At 39.9% G+C, this 26,471-nt stretch overlaps 1 protein-coding gene across 3 annotated transcripts in view; it reads left to right on the top strand.

The window, feature by feature from the left end:
- nutf2 (nuclear transport factor 2) overlaps nucleotides 1-13,141 on the top strand; it is a 56,055-nt gene extending 42,914 nt beyond the window's left edge. For all 3 annotated transcript variants that reach the window (XM_072279491.1, XM_072279492.1, XM_072279493.1), the window contains one exon: nucleotides 9,139-13,141. In XM_072279491.1, coding sequence (XP_072135592.1) covers nucleotides 9,139-9,252 — 114 coding nt within the window. In that variant the 3' untranslated portion in view covers nucleotides 9,253-13,141. The remainder of the gene's footprint in view (nucleotides 1-9,138) is intronic.
- Nucleotides 13,142-26,471: the final 13,330 nt, after the last annotated feature.

The following is a 26,471-nucleotide window of genomic DNA, read 5'->3' as shown; positions in this document are numbered from 1 at the left end:
CAGGTTGGAGGTTATCCAGATGGAATATAAGGTGTTGTTCCTCCAACCTGAGTGTGGCTTCATCTTTACAGTAGAGGAGGCCGTGGATAGACATGTCAGAATGGGAATGGGATGTGGAATTAAAATGTGTGGCCACTGGCAGATCCTGCTTTCTCTGGCGGACAGAGCGTAGGTGTTCAGCAAAACGATCTGCCAGTCTGCGTCGGGTCTCTCCAATATATAGAAGGCCTCCTAGATGGATGGAAACATCACATTACAATTTAGGAAGCACCTGTTAGGCCACTGAGAGGAGATGCTTGTGAAGGACTGTGGTAGTGACTTCCCCTGTCACAGACAGCAGGGAGACCCCTCTAATTTCAGCTGTACTTGTCTCCTTTCTTGAATAGAATCACTATGATTGTGGCTGTAACCCCTTGGTTTATCTTCCTTTTCCCAGCTGCAAACAGTGGGATTCTGAGCTAATGGATGAAGATCTTCATCCTCTAGTTTAGCAGTCTCACTTCCTGACTTCAAGTTAGGAATATGATAGAGTTATCTCCACTTAAAAGGATGAGGAGTGCAACACCATTTGGGCAAAGCAGCTCTATTTGACTGGTATCCTTTCTGTCACCCTGACCTCTCTTCAGAAGGGAGGAGCAGGCTGCTGTTCTTCAATTATGTGATTGGCTAAGTATGTGCCAACTCAGTCAATGAAAGGAAGGTGGGAAAAAGTGGAGTGGCCATAGTGTGAGTGGGCCAGTGTATGAGTGGAAATCAGAGGCTTTGGCAAGGAGGCACACATGAGTAGCAGGCAGGACTGTTAATGTTTTTATATAGTAATTAAATAAAAAGTCACCAAATTACAACTAATTGAAGTATGAATGCAGGATCAGGTGATGTGTTTTAGCACATGTGGGAGCTGCTGGTCCCATTGTGGTTCCTGGTGACTACATCTCCAGCAAGTGTTGGGTACTTGAGGAACTTAGGCTCTGGATCCTGAGCTTCAAATAATGTGATGTATCAGGGAGGGACAGGGTTACCTGGACACCTGCGCTTCGATCACAGCTTTTAGATTAATTACTTCAAATTCATTCTGTGGTCAGGGACAGCAGGGTGTGACTGTGAGTGAGACAGCTGGAGGAGTCTCAGCCCTGAGCTTGTTTAACAGATCTGAGATTCTTGCTCCCTGTTTGAATGGAAGTGGAGGCTGTAGGAAGGATAATGAACCATGGGCCAGGAAGCCATTGAAGAGGGGAAAGAAAAATTAATGTAGTTATAATTGGGGATAGTATATTGGTGAATAGATATAATTCTCTGTTGCAAGGACCAAGAATCCCGCAGGCGGGTTATTTATCTAGTGCCCAAATTCAGATATCTAATCTGATCTGCAGAAGAATTTCGAGTTGGAAGGGAAAGATGCTGTTGCCATGTACCTTATGGGTACTGAGAATGTACAAAGAAAAAGATTCTGTTAAGGGAATTTGAGCAGCTAGGGACTAAATTAAAACAGAACCCAACAGATAATGATCTCTGGGTTTCCTGGGCCATGAGCAAATTGGCACAGGGTTAATAAAATCAATGAGCTAAATGTACAGCTCAAAGATTAGTAGAAGTGGGTTTGAATTTGTGGGACATTTGGCACCAGTATTGAGGAAGGAGGGAATGGGCTCCACCTGTTGTACCATGCTGGGACCAGTTTCCTAGTAATTCTTATAACTAGGACTGTGAGTAGGGCTTTAAACTAAATTTGGGGGGGGGAGGGGCGTCAACAGCTTGGCAAAGTATGGTTAAACTAAAAGGGAAGGAGAGTGCAGAAGTGATGTTTCCTGAATGAAGAGTAAGACTAAGTTTAGAAAGGGAGAAGAATTTAACTTCGGGTAATGTGGAGACAAAATTGCGAAGAATGGTGGTGAATGCAGGACTGGTGGCTTTATAGTTAAAGGTACAGAGTATACCAAATAAGATAAACTAGCTTATAGCACAGCTATAAATAAGTGGATAGGATATTGTGGGCATCAAAGTCAAGGTTGAAAATGGATCACAGTTGTGAGCTAAACATCCAAGGATACTCATTGTTTCAAAACGACAGGTAGGTGGGCAGAGGGGGTGGTGTGGCTCTGTTTTTAAAAATGAAATAATATCCTTAGAAAGGAGGGACATAGGATGAGATGATATAGAATCGTGGTAGCTAGAGTTAAGGAACTGCAAGTGTGAAAAGACCCTGATGGGAGTTGTATATAGGTCTATAGTAGTCAGGATGTGGAGAACAATCTTCAATGGGCGAAGAAAAAGGCATGTAAAAAGGGCAGAATTATAATGGTCATACTTGCTTTCTCACTTAAGGCCATCATCCCTGCTGGGCATAGGCCTCTGAGAGTAGCTCGCCAGAGTTCTCTATCATGGGCCAGTCTTTCAAGTTGTCCCCAGCTGTATCCTTTCTCTCACGAGGCTGAGGTCTTTAAGGCTTCTCTGGGCATTTTTGTGGTGTGTGTTTTTACAGGATGGGGTTGCTAGCCCCATGCCCACCTCACCTCCTTTCACAGCCACGCTTGGGACCATCCATGGCGGGGTTATGGTCATGGGGGATTTCAGTATGCAGATAGATCAGTTTGTACTGGATCCCAAGCGAAGGATTTTGCTTAGGTGATGGCTTTCTAGAGCAGCTTGTGATCAAGCCCACTAGAAAAAGACAATTCTGGATTTTGTTGTGCAATGAACTGATTTTGATTAGGGACCTTAAGGTAAAGGAAACCTTAGAAGGCTATGATCTTAATATGTCAGAATTCACCCTATAGTTTGAGAGCGAAAAGATAAAGTCAGTGTTACAGTGGAGTAAAGGGAATTATTGAGGCATGAGAGAGGAGCTGACCAAAAATTGATTGGAAGGGGTCACTAGCACGGATGATGGCAGAACAGCAATTGCTGGAAATAAGATGATTAAAGATAGGTGAAGGGGCAGGTAGCGTTGGAGCAGGGAATCTGCAGAAGAACTTGGACAGATGAGGAAAATAAGCAAAGAATTGGCACATGGAATACAGTGTAGTGAAGTGTATCGACTAAGTAGAAGGAATAAAGGTGGAGACCATTTTCTCTGTGAATTCAGAAATCAGGGAGAAGAGAGACTTTGGAGTCCGGGTGCAGGATTCCCTAAAGGTTAATTCACAGGTTTTGTTGGTTGTAAGGAAAGCAATGCAATGTTAGTATTGATTTCCAAAGGACTAGAATATAAAAGCAAAGATGTAATACTGAGGCTTTATGAGGCATTTGTCAGACCACATTTGGAGCATAATGAGCAGTTTTGGGCCCCTTATCTAACGAAGGGTGTGCTCGCATTTCAGAGGGTCTGGAGGAAGTTTATGAGAATGATCCCGGGAATGAAAAGTTTAACATATGAGGAATGTTTAACTCTGGTTCTGTACTTAATGGAGCCCAGAAGAATGAAGGAGGAATTTCATTGAAACCTACTGAATATTGAGGGGTGGATAAAGAGAGGATGCTTTCAATATTGGGAGAGTCTGGGGCCAGAAGGCACAGCCTCAGAATTAGAAGACCATCCCTTTAGAATAGAAGTGAGGAATTTCTTTAACCAGAGGAATATATATCTGTGGAATACATTGCCACAGATTGCTGTGGAGGCTGAGTCACTGGGTATATTTAAAGCAGAGGTTGATAGGTTCTTGATTATTAAGGGCTTAGAGGTTATGGGATAAAGGTAGGAGAATGGGGTTGAGAGGGCCTCTGGTTTAAGATGGTACTGGTGAAGCACAGCGATAACTCGCTGACAGCAAACAAAGCTAGTTACTTTATTAATCCCACTTACTCAAACAATCATTGCAATCAATAACCTGTAACTTCCCTTGCGGAAGTTGAGCTTTTGAATTGCCTGGCATTTTTTTGTAGCATGAACTGAAGTCTTGAAGGTGCAGGGTGGATGTGGTGTGTGTACGGGCCGAATTGAGACAGTGGGGCCCAGGCCTGAGCGTGAGGAGCAAGCCAATGTACGGCCATTGATGCTGCAGGCTTGGAGCTAATTCAAAGCAACACAACTGAGTTGAGGCAGTGGAGCCAGAGCTGGAGAACAAGGAATGAGCTGCAGTTTGGCTAATTTAAGCACTGTGCCACATTGAAAAGGTCTGAGTGTTGGGGCTGGGGCGATGTTCAGCTTGCTGCTCGCCGGTTTTAGTTGTTTCTATGCCGAATTGAGGTTGTGGCCTGCAATTATTGGGATCTTTAATTTGGCTGCAACGGTGAACTGGTTTTGTGGCTGTGGATTCGCTTTCGTGAACTGCAGTTCTGAATATTGTTAGCTTACTTCTATTGTGTGCATGATGTTTTTTCTGCACTTGGTGTTTGTCTTTTTGTTAATAGGTTCTATTGGGTTTCTTTGTTTTGTGGCTGCCTGTAAGGAGTCAAGGTTGTATATATACATACGATGGTAATAAGTGTACTTTGAACTTTGAAAATAAATCACCCATGTGTGAATGGTGGAGCAGACCCGATTGAGTTGAATAATCTTATTTTGCTCCTATGTCTTATGGTCTTAAAGCTGGTTATTAAAGCTTTATGTTTGTACAACCTCTGGAATCTCTGAAATAAGAAGCCGTAGGAGACTGAAGTTGCTGGAGAGCAACAAGCAACATGTGGAAGAACTCAGCTGTTCCTGCATCTAGAACAATAAACATCCTGTTGCAGGGTTCTGATCTGAAACATTGGCAGTTTGTTTTCTTCTGCAGGTGCTGTACGACCTGCTGAAGTTTCTCATATATGTTGTTAGTTGTACCCTGGTTATGACTTAAAACTGTACATCAAATGTTGAGTAGGCACCATAACTTTCTTAAGTTTTCTGTGTTTATACCATGTGGCTATGTCTTTTAGCTTCTTTGCTTTTGTGATACAATTGCTTCAATAGCATTTGATGAGATTAAGGTTACCTGTTAATATATTATTAAATGCAAAAGATGGCTGTGTGAAGTTGTTGGCCAGAGCAGTTTTCCCATTGTTCTGGCCTCCACGTTGAATCTTAACTGATAATGCAACTAGTCATTTGCCTTTTTGCATTATTCTGTGTGCAAAATGACTGCTTTGTTTGCATCCATGAATGCACAAATCAATTCATTTGCTGTCGTGCACTTTTGGAGACTCAGCATAAATAAAATACAATTTTATTCTACTATTGAGTTGGAAGAAGAATTTGAGCATTAACAGAGCAGGACTGCAAATTTCAGCTTCACTTGGGAAAACAGTACCTGTAAATAGTTGTTAATCTTGGATTTCAGCAATATAAGTTTCTATAACTTCTGTTAGTTTGTTAGCTTATTATTGTCAGGTCTATGCTGGTACAGTGAAAAACTTGCACACTGTTCATGCGCATCAATTCATTATAGTAGTGCGTTAAGGTAGTACAAGGTAAGACAATTAGAGTGTAGTGCTGATAAACAATAAGGTGCAAAGTCCTATCCAGGTAGATTGCGGGGTTTAAAATCCATCTTATTTTACTGGAGAACAGTTCAACAATCTTCTAACGGTGGGATAGAAGCTGACCATGAGCCTAGTGGTATAAGCTCATGACTTTTGTATTTTCTGTCAATGGGTGTGTTTTCAAAATTGATGTCTGTTCTTAAATCAAAGGTTCAAAGGTCCAATTTAATGTCAGAGAAATGTAAACAATATACAGCCTGAAATACTTTTACTTCCCAAACATCCACGAAAACAGAGAAGTGCCCAAAGAATGAATGGCAGATAAAGAACCCCAAAGTACCCCCCCCCCCACACCAGCTCTCCTCCCTCCCACACGTAAGCGGCAGGGAGCAACAATTCCACACCCCCCCCCCCGCCACTGGCAAAAAAATTATACCCTTTTGGCATTATCTAATTCATCCTTTGAGTAGTTCCTAATATTATCAATTGTTTTTGATAAGATATGAGTTGCATTTCAGTTCACTATTATATCAGCCAGTAAACTTAGGAATCTCCATTGGAGTGCAAGCAGTACTGAAAAGAACAGAACCATGTATGGTATTTTCATGATTCATGATGAAATGCCTTGTAGTGGAAGCCAACTGCAAGAAAGAATTAATTTAAGCCCTTTCACAATGATATCTTTTGCTGAGTTGATGTTTCGATATATCAGAAGCTGACTGAACATTGGTCTGACATTTTGACAACTGGGAAACAATATGTTAAACGCAGACACGGGGAAATCTGCAGATGCTGGAATTTCAAGCAACACACATAAATGTTGCTGGTGAACGCAGCAGGCCAGGCAGCATCCCTAGGAAGAGGTACAGTTGACGTTTTGGGCCGAGACCCTTCGTCAGGACTAACTGAAAGAAGAGCTAGTAAGAGATTTGAGAGGGGGAGGGGGAGATCTGAAATGATAGAAGAAGACAGGAGGGGGAGGAATGGAACCAAGAGCTGGACAGTTGATTGGCAAAAGGGATATGAGAGGATCATGGGATATGAGAGGATCATGGGACAGGAGGCCTAGGGAGAAAGAAAAGGGGGAGGGGGGAAAACCCAGAGGATGGGCAAGGGGTATAGTGAGAGGGACAGAGGGAGAAAAAGGAGAGAGAAAAAGAATGTGTGTATATAAATAAATAATGGATGGGGTACGAGGGGGAGATGGGGCATTAGCGGAAGTTGGAGAAGTCAACGTTCATGCCATCAGGTTGGAGGCTGCCCAGACGGAATATAAGGTGTTGTTCCTCCAACCTGAGTGTGGCTTCATCTTGACAGTAGAGGAGGCCGTGGGTAGACATGTCAGAATGGGAATGAGACGTGGAATTAAAATGTGTGGCCACTGGGAGATCCTGCTTTCTCTGGTGGACAGAGTGTAGACTTTCCAGCATCTGCAGATTTCCTCGTTTTTTACTTACCCTTAATAGCTCGTCAGTTAGTCCTGACGAAGGGTCTCGGCCCGAAGCGTCCACTATACCTCTTCCTAGAGATGCTGCTTGGCCTGCTGCGTTCACCAGCAACTTTTATGTGTATTGCATGAACAATATGTTAAATCCTGCTCACCATGAAAATCCAAAAGAGTGATCAAATTGTTTTGTGAGTCTAAATATTAATAAACTCCAGCTTTGATTGCAGTCCTGGTAATGGCTGTTGACCAAATTTACATTTTAGTCAAAATCTATTCTGTAAAATCTTTTGACTTAGTATCGGTTTTGATGTTACTTGTTGGATGTAGATTCCATAATATAGAATTAAATAATATAGAATTAACTTAAAACTAAACATTGAAATGCTTTGTGGCTACAAAATCTTTGTTTTAATTCTCGTGGATGATAGGAATGTTCTAAGTTTAAATGGAGCTTCAGGTTTCCACAGCATTATAATATTTTTGTGAGCTGTGGTTTTGAGATCATGGTAACCATACTTTTCCGTCCTGTGCAGCTGAAGTGGTGGTTTAGCTTGGAAAAGGTTATTCCATTTGGTCTTGTCAATATCTCTTTCTCAATGAACTCTACCATGCCACCTTTGAGAATAGTAGCTAAGAGATGTCTCAGACTGTAGACAGTAGTAGATATTCTGTTTCCTTGCACCAACTTGAGAAGCCTGGAATTTGGAATAACTAGTTTCCAGGAACTTTAAAGTACCCATGGGTTTTTGATGTGAAATAAAATTCTTGTGCTGCAGAATGATTTGCATGTTCTGGTATTATTTCAGTTTTAATCATAGTGTATGACTAACTAGTTGTATTCTTTGTTTAAAAAAATAAAAAAATTTAGGAGGAGGTTTGCCTTTTAATTTTCACTGTGTATAAGATAAACTTTAGAGATGTTCTGCAAGGAGCAGTCTAATTACTTACCAAGAATTGATCATGCAGGCTTCCTTTTTACAGGGAAGTTCTATTTATACAAATAGGAATTATTTATTTTCTCTCAATTCTCCAAATAATTTTTTTTTACAGTAATTCTTTTGATACTGAGTATATACGGTAGGCTTATTCAGAAAGTCAGAAGGCATGGGATCCAGGGAAGTTTGGCCAGGTGGATTCAGAATTGGCATGCCTGCAGAAGGCAGAGGGTCATGGTGGAGGGAGTACATTCGGATTGGAGGGTTGTGACTAGTGGTGTCACACAAGGATCGGTTCTGGGACCTCTACTTTTTGCGATTTTTATTAATGACCTGGATGTGGGGGTAGAAGGGTGGGTTGGCGAGTTTTCAGACAACACAAAGGTTGGTGATGTTGTGGATAGTGTAGAGGATTGTCGAAGATTGCAGAGAGACATTGATAGGATGCAGAAGTGGGCTGAGAAGTGGCAGATGGAGTTCAACCTGGAGAAATGTGAGGTGGTACACTTTGGAAGGACAAACTCCAAGGCAGAGTACAAAGTAAATGGCAGGATACTTGGTAGTGTGGAGGAGCAGAGGGATTTGGAGGTACATGTCCACAGAACCCTGCAAGTTGCCTCACAGGTAGGTAGGGTAGTTAAGAAAGCTTATGGGGTGTTAGCTTTTATAAGTCGAGGGATAGAGTTTAAGAGTCGCGATGTAATGATGAGGCTCTATAAAACTCTGGTTCGGCCACACTTGGAGTGCTGTGTCCAGTTCTGGTCACCTCACTATAGGAAGGATGTGGAAGCATTGGAAAGGGTACAGAGGGTATTTACCAGGATGCTGCCTGGTTTAGAGAGTGTGCATTATGATCAGAGCTAGGGTTTACTCTTTGGAGAGGAGGAGGATGAAAGGAGACAAGATAGAGGTATACTAGATATTAAGAGGAATAGATAGAGTGAACAGTCAGCACCTGTTCCCCAGGGCACCACTGCTGAATACAAGAGGACATGACTTTAAGGTAAGGGGTGGGAAGTTCAAGGGGGATATTAGAGGAAGGTTTTTTACTCAGAGAGTGGTTGGTGCGTGGAATGCACTGCCTGAGTCAGTGGTGGAGGCAAATACACTAGTGAAATTCAAGAGACTGGTAGACAGGTATATGGAGGAATTTGAGGTGCGGGGTTATATGGGAGGCAGGGATTAAGGGTCGGCACAACATTATGGGCTGAAGGGCCTGTAATGTGCTGTACTATTCTATGTTCTATAATTTTGCCATTAACCATTTCAGCTATTCATGTTTTGTGTATGCAAAAAAAAACAAATCAAAAGAAAATCCTTTCATTCTCAGAATCTAAATTTGTTTTGTTCTCACTTTAGGTTGATGAAGACCCAGTCATGGGATTCCACCAGGTATTTTTACTGAAAAGCATCAATGAAGCTTGGATCTGCACCAACGATGTCTTCAGGCTATCACTGCATAACTTTTCCTGAGAGTTCTCTTTCTGCACGTCCTTATATCCACTCTTCTAGTCTGCTATTAATTGCAATAACTGGATTCTAAATATCATGCACAAATGTGTACCCAACAGTAAAAATTTGCAACCTGAGCAGTCTCTAATCACAGTTTGCTTGAATTAAATTATTTGTGCATGATGTTTGGAAAGTTGTTAGTTTAGCTGACAATGACAAGACAGTACCCCATTGTGTTGTACCAGCATGCCTTAGAAGATAAATCATACCACACTATTTTTTTCTTTCCTATGTATTGGTAAGTTGCTATAGCAATCCAAAGAAACAAAATAAGAAAGAGCAGCTTCTTACCCAATCTTTTGATATGTTCATACTTTTTATTGATTTAGGATACAATAAACCATGTTCTTTTCTTAAGTTGGAAATGGTTTTGTTTGGTTTCCTGGCAATGTTTGTCATATTTTTTAAAATGTACTTGACCATTAATACAATCAGAAAATAAGTTATTAGATAGTACTTGTGCTGGTTTAAAGGATTAGGTCAAATGTCTATCAAGAGGAAGTTACAATGCAAGGTAACTCAAAACATTGTTATTCAATATTTATCATGATTGAACTTTGTTTCAGGTGCTGTCTTGACAAATTGAGGCCACAAGAAAAGTTTTAGATTACATTTTTAAACTGCAACACGAGATTCAGCAGGATGTGTAAAATTTGATTCAATCTCAATCCATAATTATATCTAATGACTTTGTTAAAAGTAATGCAGATTTCTAATTTACTTATCAAATTTTGGTTTCAGTCAAGCAAGCCAATGCTTGGAGTATTAGCTGCCTTGTAGTGGACACTCATAGGGGTTATTTTAATTATCCTAATGGTGTAACTTCTTTCAGTTTGATGAGCTGTGTCATGTAACCTGTTGGTTGCATTGTGATCATTGGCATTTGTGCTAGAAGTGGATAAAGAATGTCAGCTTTTATCTGAATGCATTGTATTTGTGAATTTAAGTTCCATCACTACTCATCATTTAACCTCCTAACTACAGAGCTGGGAAAATAGTGCTGTATCTATTCGATTACTGCATCATCCATTTCCTTTTTTTGGAAGATGATGGAGCGAATTTAGTAATCTGTCACAATGTAAAAGAAGATGGAAGCAATCCATTCACAATAGCCTATATCTTGGTATTGGAGCTATAGAAATGCATTAAGCATTTGTGAACAAAATTTTAAAATAACATTTATCTTTGAGAATAATTGTTGGTATGGCTGTCTTTAAGAATGCTAATACTTCTCCTAAAGTGTTTAATCTGCGTAAACTAGGTTTTGGATTCACTTTTTGAAATAGTGATGCATGTTGGGTATACAGTTTTATGGGCGTCTCAACAAAATGGTCATGCATTGTGTATACAGAGGCATTGAAGGTTATTGCAATCCAGCCAAATACAGTCTCCATGTGAATTACAAATATTTCTACTTCATCAGTGTTAGGCTACTTGCATAAATATATAATCTCAACAACTTGGGAAAAAAATTCTTCTTGGCATTAAAATGGGATTTCTGAAAATTTATCCCTCTTGGGAATGCTGGTTTGTGTTGGACTCAATTTCCTTTTACTTTCAACATGACAATTAATTCCCTGATGTAGGTAAACACCATTCCTTTTCTCTCTTAAGTTATTTGAAAACTTGATAAGTTGCACAATTTTAACATTTAAATGCTGAGAATTGATAAGGGAGTTAAATTTGAGTCTTACCAGTAATGAAGAAATAGCTAACATTCATAATTTTCACACAGCCTTTATCCTTGTGAAATTTGATGGTCATATTGAAGGTTGCATTGCAAAGTACAAAGCCTCTTGTTTGTAGCAGTGAAAGTTGGGGTGATTTCTGAACTTGCAGGCATCTGTCTGAAACTATATACAATATAGATTGGAAAATGATGTTAGAGTATCCAAATATGTATGTAGAGCAATGTGTTACGAGTTAGGATTTCCTAATTTTGGTTTGATGTGTTGCATAATGAAATTATTATATAGAGACTGTCCCAAATGTAATTCGAAATCTAGAGTTCTGAAGATACCAAATTTTCTGGACAAATATTGTCTTTAGTGTCCCTTTTTCTAACTGCATGTAAAGCTTCTAAAATATAACAAAATAAAGTTAGTTCCAATTTGATATCTTCTACATGTTTTATTCCAATCAAGGATTATGGCTGATGTAATTTAAACCTATCTCTGTTTTGCCATAAATTGAATCAGTTCAGGTCTATCTTGACTATGCATAATAAAGTTTCCATGCTGAGGGGAGTTTGGAGAACAGCAATCTTAGAACACTATCAAGCAGTGTTTGAAAATCTGCCTATAGTTGTTGGGCAGTTGCAGTTATATACGTAATTGTTATTAATTTACCAAAGTGGGAACTTGTTTTACATATTAGATGCATTGGTGTCTTTTTACATTTTTGATGCAAGACTTTTCCTTTGGCATTATTCTTTATGAAATAATCACTGACAAGAATTAATTTTGTGGATTTAAGTTCTATAATGAAGCAATGCCACTCTATCACCACTGAAAGCAATTTATAGCCTTCTCTAGTATTTCTTGCAATTGATGAGTACTTTCAGTTCTGTTGTTAGTTTGTGGAAGCTTACTGTCTGTAATGGATAGGATGGTTCTGCTTTATTAGTTTTCTGCGCATTCTGTTTTCCACATTCACACAGCCTACTTCAATCCAGAGGGTATGAAGGTCATTTTATTTCATGATGGTCAGAACTCAGATCACTACGTAGTAGGCTGATGGAAAGTTCATTCACATTGTTGTTGAAATAGCAGGACCAATTCCTTGTTGCAATGTGACTGTGTACGACAATTTGGCTGAGAACTTTAGCTGATATTTGAGTGTCTCACTTAAAAACTTTTGAGTGCAACTGAAGCCTTTATTACAAGATTGTAGGTGGCTTTAACCCTCAGTGCTTTTATATCAGCATTTAGAACATGGCCCAAGAATTTGAAGTATTTACATTAAGATAAATATAGAATACATAGAATATAGGAATATGTCTACACAAGTGCTCCATCGTGATGGAACAAATAACTTCTGATCACTAAAGTGTTTGGAAATGTTATTGTAGTGATGCACAAAACAGTTGAAAGTCTATGTGCAAACATGAAACGACTGAAATGTGATCTAACCAGTTGCCAATCAGAATGATGAATTGACAATATATTTATGTAATTATAACCTACAGAATCAAAGATAAAATGCAAACCATAATCATAACATTTATATACATTAAAAGTGCATCTTTGATTGCTTTATGGTTGCTGAATAAAAGTAAAATATGAAATATCTTAATCGGTACATTAAAAGCAGACATGAAAGAATGGATACTTGGATAATTAGTTGAGATTGCCTTTCACATGGATGTAACTCAACGCTGCCTTCAGAATTCTTGGCAACTGTGTAAAGCACCATTGTGCGGCTTACACTACTGTACTGTGAATTTGTATTAAAAAACATATGTTCAAAATTTATTTAAACTTAATATTTTGTGCCATACAGGGTATGTTATGTTTGCATTAGAGATTTTGCTGTTTGAAAGCACTATTATTGTTTTTTTAAAAATCTAGATCCCCTTTAAGACATTATTCTTTAGTTGTGTGAATTTTTTGGGTCCTCTATGTCAACAAAGATGCAAGACTTTAAAGGTCTTTCAGCCTCAGATATAACAAAATCCTGGGCCACCTCAAGCTGTTGAAGCTATGATGCTTGATTGGACTTGTGTTTGCAGAAACTGATTTTTGATCTATTTTAGGAAAGAAAACTGCTTTTGGTAATAACTGATGCACGTTCATTTATTTGCAGTGTAATACCATTATTTTGTTTCTACAATAAACTTTTATCAAATGGCTTTCTACTTGTACTTAATATTATTACATCAGCAGGAGGAACAATTGCATTGTAGCAGGTCATTTACAACAAGTTTTGGCATGTTCACCCAATTTGACGATTTCTCATTTAGTAACTGCTTTAAAGGAAAGATTTAAATAATTCATGGTTTTAGAAAAGGTCATTTGCTCTATCAGAATAAATTGAAATGTGAAAATTATGAAAATATTTAATAACCAGAATTTTAATCATAGAATTGCTGTCAATGATTTTAACTTTGAGAGGGCGGGGGTTTGTGGGGTAATGTTACAAATATTGATCAGGCAACTTTTTAAAAAAAAAAACCCTCCAAATCTATCTTTTGCTTTAAAAAAATAAATTTGTGATTGATTATGATTAATCTCCTGACATGGCCCCCCCCCCATTCACTGTTTGAAAAAATTTATACACTTCATAAAACTTGCTGGCAAGCCATATATGCCACAGTGCCAGGAAAAGACAAGTGCTTTTATAATGTTTTTCAATGCTCTCAACTCTTTCTATGTGACATTGATGACTGCAACCTCTCCCCACGTATTATTTATAAAACTGCTTTTCCTGTTTTTTCAATTCCCTGTCTCCACTGCATCTGTTCTCAGGATGGGGCTTTCCATAGGACATTATAGCACAGAAACAGGCCTTTTGGCCATTTTTCTGCCTAGTCCCACTGACCTGCACCTGGACCATCTCCCTCCGTACACCTCTCATCCATGCACCTGTCCACGTTTTTCTTAAATGTTAAAAGTGAGCCCGCATTTACCACTTCATCTGGCAGCTCATTCCACACTCCCACCACTCTCTGTGTGAAGAAGCCCCCCCCCAAATGTTCCCTTTAAACTTTTCCCCCTTCGCCCTTAACCCATGTCCTCTGGTTTTATTGTCCTGTAGCCTCAGTGGAAAAAGCCTGCTTGCATTCACTATATATACCCATCATAATTTTATATACCTCTATCAAATCTCCCCTCATTCTTCTACGCTCCAGGGAATAAAATCCTAACCTATTCAACCTTTCTCTGTAACTGAGTTTCTCAAGTCCCGGCAACATCCTTGTAAACCTTCTCTGCACTCTTTCAACCTTATTTCTATCTTTCCTGTAATTTGGTGACCAAAACTGTACACAATACTCCAAATTCAGCCTCACCAATGCCTTATACAACCTCACCATAACATTTCAACTCTTATACTAAATACTTCTGATTTATAAAGGCCAATGTACCAAAAGCTCTCTTTACGACCCTATCTACCTGTGACGCCACTTTTAGGGAATCTTGTATCTGTATTCCCAGATCCCTCTGTTCTACTGCACTCCTCAGTGCCCTACTGTTTACCTTGTATGTTCTACCTTGGTTTGTCCTTCCAAAGTGCAATACCTCACACTTGTCTGTATTAAACTCCATCTGCCATTTTTCAGCCCATTTTTCCAGCTGGTCTAAATCCCTTTGCAAGCTTTGAAAACCTTCCTCACTGTCCACTACACCTCCAATCTTTGTATCATCAGCAAATTTGCTGATCCAATTTACCACATTATCATTCAGATCATTGATATAGATGACAAATAACAACGGACCCAGCACTGATCCCTGTGGCACACCACTAGTCACAGGCCTCCACTCAGAAGCAATCCTCCACTACCACTCACTGGCGTCTTCCATTGAGCCAATGTCTAATCCAATTTACCACCTCTCCATGTGTACCTAGTGACTGAATCTTCCTAACTAACCTCCCATGTGGGACCTTGTCAAAGGCCTTACTGAAGTCCATGTAGACAACATCCACTGCCTTCCCTTCATCCACTTTCTGATAACCTGGTAACCTCCTCGAAAAACTAATAGATTGGTTAAACGTGACCTACCATGCACAAAGCCATGTTGACTCTCACTAATAAGTCCCTGTCTATCCAAATACTTGTAGACCCTATCTGTCAGTACACCTTCCAATAATTTACCTACTACCGACATCAAATTTACCGGCCTATAGTTTCCCGGATTACTTTTAAAGCCTTTTTAAAATAATGGAACAACATGAGCTATCCTCCAATCCTCCGGCACCTCACTAGATACTGACATTCTAAATATATCTGCCAGGGCCCCTGCAATTTCAACACTAGTCTCCTTCAAGGTCCGAGGGAATACCCTGTCAGGTCCTGGGGATTTATCTACTCTGATTTGCCTCAAGATAGCAAGCACCTCCTCCTCTTCAATCTGTATAGGTTCCATGACCTCACTACTTGTTTGCCTTATTTCCATTGACTCCATGCCACTTTCCTTAGTAAATACAGATGCAAAAAAACCCATTTAAGATCTCCCCCATTTCTTTTGGTTTCATGCATAGCCGACCACTCTGATCTTTAAGAGGACCAATTTTATCCATTACTATCCTTTTGCTCTTAATGTACCTGTAGAAACTCTTTGGATTATCCTTCACCGTGACTGCCAAAGCAACCTCATGTCTTTTAGCCCTCCTGATTTCTTTCTTAAGTTTTTTTTGCACTTTTTATACTCAAGCACCTTATTTGCTCCCTGTTTCCTATACATGTCATACATCTCTCTCCTTTATCAGAGTTCCAATATCCCTTGAGAACCAAGGTTCTTTATTCTTATTCACTTTGCCTTCTGAGATGTCCTCGTTCTTCAAAGAATGGTGTTTCTCATCCACCACTATTAATGCAGCCCTTGCCCAGCATTTCATCCATTTCCCGCATGTCTGCCCTTGCCCCATCGCCCTGCTTCCATAAGAGATAGGATTCTCCTTGCCCATACCTAACGCTTCCCAAGCCTCTGTATCCACACATCACTCTCCATAACTTCCACCATTCACAACGCAGATACCACTAAATATATTTCTCCACCTCTCTCCACCTCCCTCCCCCCACCGGCCAGCATCCTCCACTGATCTTCCTCCTGATGCTTTTCCCTTCACGTGGGACAGGTGCTACATCTCCTCCCTTACTGGTCTCCAAATGGGTTCACCTGCATGGAGGTCGGTCACCAGTGAAGACTCTTAGGGATCTGTTCTGGGACCCTTACTCTTCGTGATTTTTATAAGTGACCTGGATGAGGAAGTGGAGGGATGGGTTAGTAAATTTGCTGATGACACAAATGTTGTAGGTGTTGTGGATAATGTGGAGGGCTGTCAGAGGTTACAGCAGGATATTGATAGGATGCAAAACTGAGCTGAGAAGTGGCAGATGGAGTTCAACCCAGATCAGTGTGAAGTGGTTCATTTTGGTAGGTCAAATATAATGGCAGAATATAGTATTAATGGTAAGGTTCTTGGCAGTGTGAAGGATCAGAGGGATCTTGGGGTCCGAGTCTGTAGGACACTCAAAGCAGCTGCACTGGTTGACTCTGGGTAAGAAGGCGTATGGTGTATTGGCCTTCAGCAATCGTGGAATTGAAATTAGGAGCCAAGAGGTAATGTTGCAGCTATATAGGACCTTGGTCAGACCCCACTTGGAGTACTGTGCTCAGTTCTGGTTGCCTCACTACAGGAAGGATGTGGAAGCCATAGAAAAGGTGCAGAGGAGATTTACAAGGATGTTGCCTGGATTGGGGAGCATGTCTTATGAGAATAGGTTGAGTGAACTCAGCCTTTTCTCCTTGGAGCGACGGAGGATGAGAGGTGTATGAGATAATGAGAGGCATTGATCATGTGGATAGTCAAAGGCTTTTTCCCAGGGTTGAAATGGTTGCCACAAGAGGACAGAGGTTTAAGGTGCTGGGGAGTAGGTACGGAGGAGATGTCAGGGGTAAGTTTTTTAACTCAGAGTGGTATGGGCTGCCCGCAATGGTGGTGGAGGCGGATATGATAGGGTCTTTTAAGAGATTTTTGGATAGGTACATGGAGCTTAGCAAAATAGAGGGCTATAGGTAAGCCTAGTACTTTCTCAGGTAAGGACATGTTCGGCACAACTTTGTGGGCCGAAGGGCCTGTATTGTGCTGTAGGTTTTTTATGTTTTCTACTGTATCCAGTGTGACCTCCATGACATCGCTGAGACCTGACATAGGACTACTTAATTATTTAGTTATTAGAACTGATTTTTATATTATCTGTTAATTTCTTCCCCTTCTCCCTTCTTTTTCCATTCTCAATTCTAGTTTCCGTCTCACTCCTTCTCACTCATCCATCACCTCCCTCTGGTGCCCTCCCTCCTTTCTTCTATTGTCTGCTCTGTTATTATATTCCCTCTGCAGTCCTTTACCTCTTCCACCTATCACCTCCCAGCTCCTCATTTCATTCCCCTTCCCCCATCCACCCACCTTTCTCCTCACCTGGTTTCACCTATCACCTGCCAGCTTGTACTCCTTCCCCTCCCCAAACTATATGCTGGCTTCTGCCCCCTTTCTCTCCAGTCCTGGTGAAAATTTTTGGCCCAATACATTGGCTGCTTATTCCCCTCCATCGATGCTATCTCACCTGCTGAGTTCTTCTGACACTCTGGGTGTGTTGCTCAAAGTTTTGATTTGCCGAACCTCATGTGTTCTTGAAATGCAACCTTTACTGTAAATTTGAATGGTGATGTGATGTAAAATATATTAACAGTTAGGGAAAGAATACAGGTGACCCCAGAGTCGCACAGGTTGTATCCTATCGGAAGCATTACCCTCTCCCACTCTCCTTGCGGTTTTACGAGTTTGACAGTCTGTCCCAGTTACAATGAACAGTCTTCCACCTGATGCATTAACTCTGTCTCCTTTCCCACTGATGTGGCCGAAGGGTATTTACCCAATAGCTAGTGTGCAGGTAATCAATTAACTTAGTGTCGTAGAGGACACATATCTCTACCAAGCAACAAGAAATAGAGGATTGATTGGAATTCTGACCTCTAGTGTTACCATTGAGATCAAATCAGTGTTAGACATGATAACATTTGCTGCTTCAAATGCAATTTGATTTGATTGCCATTTTGTAACTAATTGTATGACAGTATCAAATGGAAATGTGCAAATTTCAGCACTGTAGTTGTGTATTTTCTGTGTATCTGCATTTTCTAATATATTTACCATAAGCATACAGTGTAGAATAAAGGCTTCTGCAGGCATCTGCATACTTGCAGCTATTATATGTGTGAAATATATATACAGTTGATAACTCGATGTGCAATAAACCATTTGGAACAGGGAGGTGCAGGAGTTGATTTCCCAGCCAAACATGATCGTTTGCAAGGGTGCACACGGAATCTACAAATGGCAGCAATTGTGCACAGGCTTGGAATTAGAAAATTCAGATAACGTTCCTCTTTGGTGCCATCTATATTAATAAAAGAGTGGCACTCTCAGCTTTAGAACAAGTAGGTTTCAATGCAAGACCCTGTACAAGTAATGAGCTTGCCAACATAAAGCCTGTTCATGAGGAATGGTCATGTAGAAGAGGTGTTGTAGGCTGGTTAATGTCTGTAGTGTAGACCTTAGTATGGTCATCATATTTAACAGGTGCATGTAATGTGCTGGAAAAACCAAGTTATCAGAAGATTGATGCTGATGAGAGAGATAAGAGAGACAAAGGGAGAAACGTTCAAAATGTTAATGAGAGACGAGAGAGATTAACGAAAAGAGACACAGTTCCGAGTATTGACAGGCCGGTTCCTTTGAACCTGAACTGTTTGAAGTTTGATGGACAGGCGATACCCCAGCAGGGAGATAAAAGGAACAGGTTCGCTAAGGCAAGACAGACACCACGAGATAACGAGACCCTGGAAAAGCGGTGTGCCCCCACAAGTTGGTGAGAGTTTGGAGGTCTGGTCGTGGGACCGACCATAGACGCACAGGGTGAAAAGGTATGATCGGCAGGAACCTGGTGTGTGTGTCCGCCCTTGCCTGGATGCCGGGTTCACCGCGGAAGAACGATCGTATCTGGAATGGAGGAGTCACAGTCGGTGACCTCAGAAGACATTAAAAGGGCTCGCCCGAAAGCTAACTGCGAGGAACATCAAAGGTCTGTTTGAATCAAAATTTGCATTCACTCTCTCTCTCTCCAACGGCACAACAGTGATTACTGCAAACTGTACTAAGCTGAACTGAACTCTGCGTCACTTGAGACTGATCATTTTACCCCTAGACTGCGATAGAGCTTGATTGATTCCTATTATCCTAGTTCTGTGTACGTGTGTGTTTTATCATTGCTAACCTGTTGCACTTGTATCCTTACGATTAGAGTACTGTGTTACTTATTTCTTTAATAAAACTTTCTTAGTTCCAGTAATCCAGACTCCAACTAAGTGGTCCATTTCTGCTGGTTTGGCAACCCATTTACGGGGTACGTAACAGTAACAAGAACAAAAAAAAAGACTTTTTGAGAGTAATGAATATTCTCAAAGGGTACCCTTTGAATGGCCCATGAGGTGTTACGAATAGGCAAACATAAGATGCTCTTAAATCTGTTGATGGTTGGTTCCACTGCATCTCTTAATAATATTATTTACCAAAGTTTAGTGCTTTATATAGGAAATTTAGTTTAAATCAAGTGTATTTGTGTCATTGTGGTGATGTCATTGAATTAGTGAGCTAATTGGCCTGATCATCAGGAAACAAGAATACAAGTCCAGAAGTTTAAATCAAATAAATGTGGCATGAAAAGCTGGTAACAATGATAGTAATTTAAATAATTGGTTTAATTTTTTTAAGGAAATTTACATTCTGGCTCTCTAGCTTAACACCCCTGAGTGAAGTGGCTGTCGATGTAGACTGAGTATGGTAAATCCTGACTCAAACTTTTTAAAAATGGACTCATCCAAATGAGTCACCTTTTGCCACATTCTGTCAAATTGCATCACTGCTTGCTTATATGGTTCCGGTTGTAAAATTTGAGATTTTTACCAGTATTAATAATATTAAAGCAGTTTTTAAAATAAAAGCTTATTTCATTATTTAGAGAGCATAAAACCTTTTCTTCTAGGCATGAGAATTCGTGGTTATGGGGTGTGTGACACTTTGCTTCAATAGGCTGTTAAAGAACTAAATTAATTACACTGTACTATAACTTTGCAGGCAAGCTTTAATAACTGTTGGGAGCAAACACTGTAGAAGAATACAATTATGAGTCAGCGAAGGTATGGTTAACAGAAAAATAAAAGTTGGGACTATGAGTTTAACGAAAAAAGAAATGATGGGATGTGGAATCTAGTATGGGATAAGTTTGCCAGTAGAGTTTTTATAAGTTATTGGATTTAGATGGATAATATCTGATTTGCATTTTCTACCTACCCTGAAAAGAGAAATTGTGCCCAAAACAGAGATTCTGGAAATCTTGAGAAACACGAAGTTCTGGAGAAAGTGCAAGTTGGGCAGCATCTGTGGAGAGGAAAAAATGGTCCATGTTCTTTGGACCGTATATCAGTAATGGAGAAGTGGAGGAAAGAAGCCTGAATCAGAAATTGGAGGGAGGAGTATGCAGTACAAGTTGGCAGGTGATGGGTGAAACCAGGTGAGGGGGATTGAAGAGGACAATGGACCATGGAAGAATGGGAATGGAGGAGGGGCATCATGAGCAGATAATGGGCAGAGAGGAGAAGAGAAGGAATGTGCAGGGAAACAGAATGGGGGGGGGGGTTGAAAAAGAGAAGGGGGGAAGAGAAATTACCAGCTATTTGTGAGACAGTTCTGTGGTGTGATACAGAGTACATCTAATGGCCAATTTGCACTTCCTGATTTTAAACTCTGTACCACCCCCGGCAATTCAGGGCTGCTTTCTCGTTCAAGTAAAAACAATTTGCCATCCAGCTCTTCATCCAGATAGTATGGACTATTAGTTGGGAATCACCCCCCAAACCTCCAGAAAAAGGTTGCTAATGGAACCGTGTTGACCAGAAGAGGCAGCATCTTAAGAATACAATGGTGGTGATCTTGGCTCAATTAATGCACAAAAAAGAAAAAGTGGGAAGAGGTTAATCAGCAATTTCTTCTGGTTTTGTTGCTGTTGTGATTAAAATTATTAGTGCCCAATTTCCTTGCAAATTGATCCAAATTATATTAACTTTTCATAGGTGGAATGAGAAATTGTGTTAATATTCCATTGAAATTTTAATATAGAATGTCTGGACTTTATTATTCAATGGCTTGTATCTTTTTTTTCCACTAGATGGCAGACTAAGAATAAGATTCTTTTTTCCTTCCAAGATCGTGTCTCATTAAAATTATATTGATAAAGAACAAGCAATTTTTTAAAAAAGTGCTTCATATAGTGGGAAAAGACTGTACCAAAACACTACATTGCCAGGTTACAATCCACAGACAAATCAGAAGCAAACAGCATTGACCTAGAATTAGTCAAAGGCAGGTTTTCGGTTTGGAGTGGTATTGTGCTGCAAAAATAATCTAAGATTCCCAATTAAGGATCCAGACTTTAATTTTAAGTTAAAAAATTTTGAAGTAATTATGTAGATGTTTAAATTTTAGTCTTAGTTGGTTTATTTGTTTATTACTCAAATTACTGACATAAACACACTGGCAACATTGGAATATTCAATAAAACATTTAGCATTTATACTATTGTATACTGTTGTGATTTTTGATGAAAAGTGACTTTGTAAACTTGTTTTTAAAGAGCACCAGGGTTTTTTTGCTTATGTTTGTAAATGAAAAATGTTAGTTGCTTTCTTCATTTGTATTCATGAACTGCCTCTAACTCAGGATAATTATTTTATGAAATATTTTATAGATACCTTCTGAGTTGGAGGGTCTGTATGGATCAGACGATGTATAATGACCAGATTTCTACAACAGGAGAACACACACACACACACACACACACACACACACACACACACACACACACACACACACACACACACACACACACACACACCTGATAGCTGATAAGGCCATGGAAATTTGCTCTTACAGAAATTACAAAACACTGCTCAAAAAATTGAGATACAGAATAAAATGCTTTCACAGAATGTTGTAGGGGCAAAAAAATAATCAGCACAAACTTCATTCTTTTTCAACAGTTTTCTTAATGTGTATGCAGATGATGTGGTTTAGCAATACAGAAAATCATGATACAACTTATTTTCTATGAATGCAAATCCACACCTCAATGCAGGAATTACCTGTGGCCAATTTGCATTAGGTAATTGAAACTTTTTGATACTATATAACCATCCCAAGCATTAATCAGGCTTCCTTATTAGTATAATTATAGTGCACAACCATGTAATACCATCTCATCTGTAGTCTCATTAGACGTCCATGACTGTAATAGCAAAATGGTTTTCTTCAAACTTGTTGCATACCAATTACATTAGACATGTAATTGTACAATTCTCCAAATTGTGAAAAACTAATACATAGAGTACACATCTGAGATCCAAAGAATTTTAGACTTTGCACTGTTAAGATTTGAATGCCTGCTTTGCCGCCCTGTCAGACCGGTTGTTTTATTGGCCTGCTCTTTGGAAGTAATTCAGCTACACCAATTGTTTAAAATTAAATCACCACCTAAAGTGTAGCAGCCAATTCTAAACAAAATAATTGCTGCTGACCCCACGGGCTCGTTATTCTTGCATGATGCACCCTCAGTTCCAATAATGATCGTTCAAAAGTCTGAGAAATGTATTTGATCTTTTATTAGCAATTAGCAAACATGCACTCTAGAAGTGATGAAACTTAAGCATTCCCAAGTGTAAGTTAGGCGTAATAGGGCATTCAACAAAAGATAAAATATCCGTCGGTTCCCAGCTGCAAACTGCACCAACAGAGCACGAATACGTAACTCAATTCCCTTCACTTTTACTATGTTCCCACTTGTAACTAGTTACCATAATAAATGCCCAACACAGTACAAAGCAAATGGAGAACAGATACATGGCTCCTACATTCCAGCCGCCTGAGAATTATACTATAATAGTATACTATTATACTACATGCTACCAAGACACAGGAGACATGAAATCTCACCATTTACACAAAATGTCCTCTTTCCTGGATTATGACGTGACAAACTAGGTTGTTCCTCTTGACTGCATTCAGGAAAATGTGTCTTGAATTGCTGCCGCCAAAGCTCATCCAAGCACAAAACTGAAATCCCATAACTGTCAGTGCTGGCCAAGTGTAGTCTCTGCTGCCTCCATGGTCCGTTAACAGTCCAACCCAGCACTGTTCTGACTGCATATAGAAGTTAGGCAGTTCACAGTATGTTTCGCTTCATTGCCTAAGCCAGCCACTTCCAATCATGAAATGATGTAATTAAACACAACCTTCTTTTGATGCATGGTGTGCAAGAGAAATCTTGTGCTTTTTCCTGTCAAGTTCATGAGGCTCACTGTACAGAGCACTGCTGTACTTACTTGATCTAGGAAAACATAAGCAACCACAGTTTTGTGACTCTTAGACTTCACTTGAACTGGAATTACTGGAAGTTTACAATTATGACCACAAACTCCTGCAAGGCCATTAGATACCAGGGTGTTACTCACTGATGTGTTTGATTCATTCTTGGCCTGTTTCGTATCTGCACCCTTTTCTTCAGAGTGAATATGAAGTTTGCTGGGATGCCTGCATGAAAGATTCTTCCTGCATTCCTTGCTGAAGTGTCCTGTACACAGTCACCAAAGCAGACACCATTTTCTTTTAGGAAGGCAATCTTCTCATTATGAACCTCTTTATCTAGCTGAGAGTATGAATCCAAAGTATGTTCACCCTGGCAGAACAGACAAACCCTTTTCTTCGTTCTGGTCTCAGTTTTAGCCTCACTGTAACCATAATAGGAGCTTTCTTCAGCTTTAGAATGAATTTGTGATCCAGCTTTGTTCACACTTTGCTTTCTGCTGATGGTGAAACATCGTACACATTCTGAAACACTGGGTGTGTTACAATCTATATGCACCTTTCAATAAAATCAATCACATCAGTGAATATAAACTTACAATTGTGCCTTCCTTGTACTTCATAGACTCCCATGGAAAATCTCCATTTTCCTGTAAGTTTATTGGACAATTTATTTACGACAATCCTCATTAGCAGGGATGTCCAAGTCACACATCCTGCATGTCCTCCATGGCACTGCAACAGTCTCGAAGAAAAAAAAAGCTGTGACCTTGAAGCTTACCTGTAACCACTTCTGATTTGACATGCGGCCAAGAAGGAACATGTTCCATGTAGGCTGCAGCAATTCTGTGCGCATCACCAAAGTGTTCCAGTGGTAAAGCTTGGGCCTTTGGATATCTTTGCTCCAGGTTGGCTTACTGGCAACTTTTGACAAGGTCTCTAGGGTAACCTCTAGTGAACTGTTCAAGAAAATAGAAATGGTCACTATTAGAGCAATTTTTGAGTTCAGCACATTTACATTTATCAAATGACTTCGGCCACCAATCTTCAAAGCTAAATATAAATTGTACATTTAAATGCAGCTCTGAATAATAGGTTCCCAAAAGCTTTGAATCACAGACCAGACAATGCTGACTAAAATTCATTTAGATGTCCGTGCTGTGGGCGTGAATCGGGAGGTGTGAAGTTTGTATGTAGTTTCAAAGAAAGCTTTGTGGATGTACTATAAATATGGAATTGTCCTTTGATATTTAGCACATAAAATATTGAGCCCCATGTTGGGCCAGCCACACCCTTCCATCGAAATTGTCTTGATGCCTGCTATATCTTGTTTTGTCGAATAAAGAAACTGCTTCATAACTACCAGTACCTTTCTCTGGTGACTTCTTTCATGCAACGGCAGTCACATAATCATTAGTCTTGCCTCAGTGCTATTCTTACTAGCCCTCATAAATAATTGATACTGCAATGGATCACCGTCGAAGATTTGAATTTCTCTTTTAGGTAGAGATGCAATGCGTTGTTGCGTCCCTAAACTTGTTATTTCCTTTCACTTCCTTATGGCCTCCAGTGCAGCGTTTACACTTCTATCGTCTGAAACACAAGTGTCACCACACTGTAAATTAATGTCCTCAGAAGCTATTGGATATGGCACAGGCTTAGAGTGCCTCCTTGATACAAGCTGAGAGTGAACATCCTGAATTACCCCTTGGGGTTCAAACTCGTGGCTTATAGACATTTTAGGAACAAATGTATACACATTGACATTAAGTATGTTGGATTTTCTCTGTTCCATGTCAATATAGCAACTCTCACCATACAACTGTCCTGCTGGGGCATGTTGAGCACACAGAGTGCTTGAAGCTCTTAGCACTTTAACTTTGGCCATCATGGCTGCAATTTCTTCTTGCACCTTACGCACCTCCATCATGAGGAGCAACTCATGTTTATCCCTCAATATTTGTTGTTTTGTGCATAGCTCAGCCAAACCAGCCTCTGTTTTAACGTGTGCCAAGGAAGTATCAGATGCACAGGATGACCTGCTCAAAATAGAAACTGCTGCATGCACATTTGATGCACTGCCTTCAAGGTGTACATCATCATGAAAATCATCAGCTTTATACACAGTTACAGCATTTCTGTGGCTTTATAAATATTTTCATTCTCTTCAGGAATCTGACCTTCAACAATGCATGTTTGTTTAATTTCTCTCTTAGTCTTGACTTCATTGTCACTGCTTTCAATTTGAATCATGTTGTTTTCCAAGTTTGCAAACTAGACAAAACAACGGCAAGTCAATTTAACTGTTGACAGCTGAAGTATTTCAACATTTGAACAGAACGAAGCATCAAACTCGGGCAAACACCACTTTACAGCTTTCATCCCCCAACTGGACAGGCAGTGCTGACCATTCAAAACTGTATTTCAAACCCAAACACCCAGCATGAACCAACAAAGGGTTGTTACTTGCCACAGCTGCGCCAGGCTGCGGTGCTCCTAATTTCACAGACACATCCGAATGCTGATGTTCGTTTGGTATAAGTGTCGAAAACTCTTGCTGACAGAACGTAGCAGCCAATTCTAGCCAAAACAATTGCTGGCATCCCCATGGATTTGTTGTACTTGCATGATGTGCCCTCAGCTGAAATAATGATTGTTCCAAAGTGAAGGTATGTATTTGACCCTTTGTTAGCAATTAGCAAACATACAATGTTGAAGTGATGAAACTTAAGCATAATTAGGCATTCAATGAAAGAAACGGCATCCATCAGTTCCCAGCTGCAAACTACATGAACGAAGCATGATTATATAACATACTCCCTTTGCTTTTACCATGCACCCCACTCATGAAACTGGTTACCATAATAAATGTGCCACACTGAATATATTGCAGATCGAGAACAGATACGTGGCTCCTACACTAAGTGTTGGACTTGCTTAGACCCGTCCAAAGCATTTTTCTTATATTGAAAACTGACACTGATGGGTTTATATTTACAGATTATTGCTATGCACCAGTGATCATGGATGTAGACTGATTAAAGGGC

This window comes from Mobula birostris, chromosome 15 (genome assembly GCF_030028105.1).
Source record: "Mobula birostris isolate sMobBir1 chromosome 15, sMobBir1.hap1, whole genome shotgun sequence".
Taxonomy (NCBI): domain Eukaryota; kingdom Metazoa; phylum Chordata; class Chondrichthyes; order Myliobatiformes; family Myliobatidae; genus Mobula; species Mobula birostris.
This window is presented reverse-complemented; position numbering and strand designations above follow the sequence as displayed.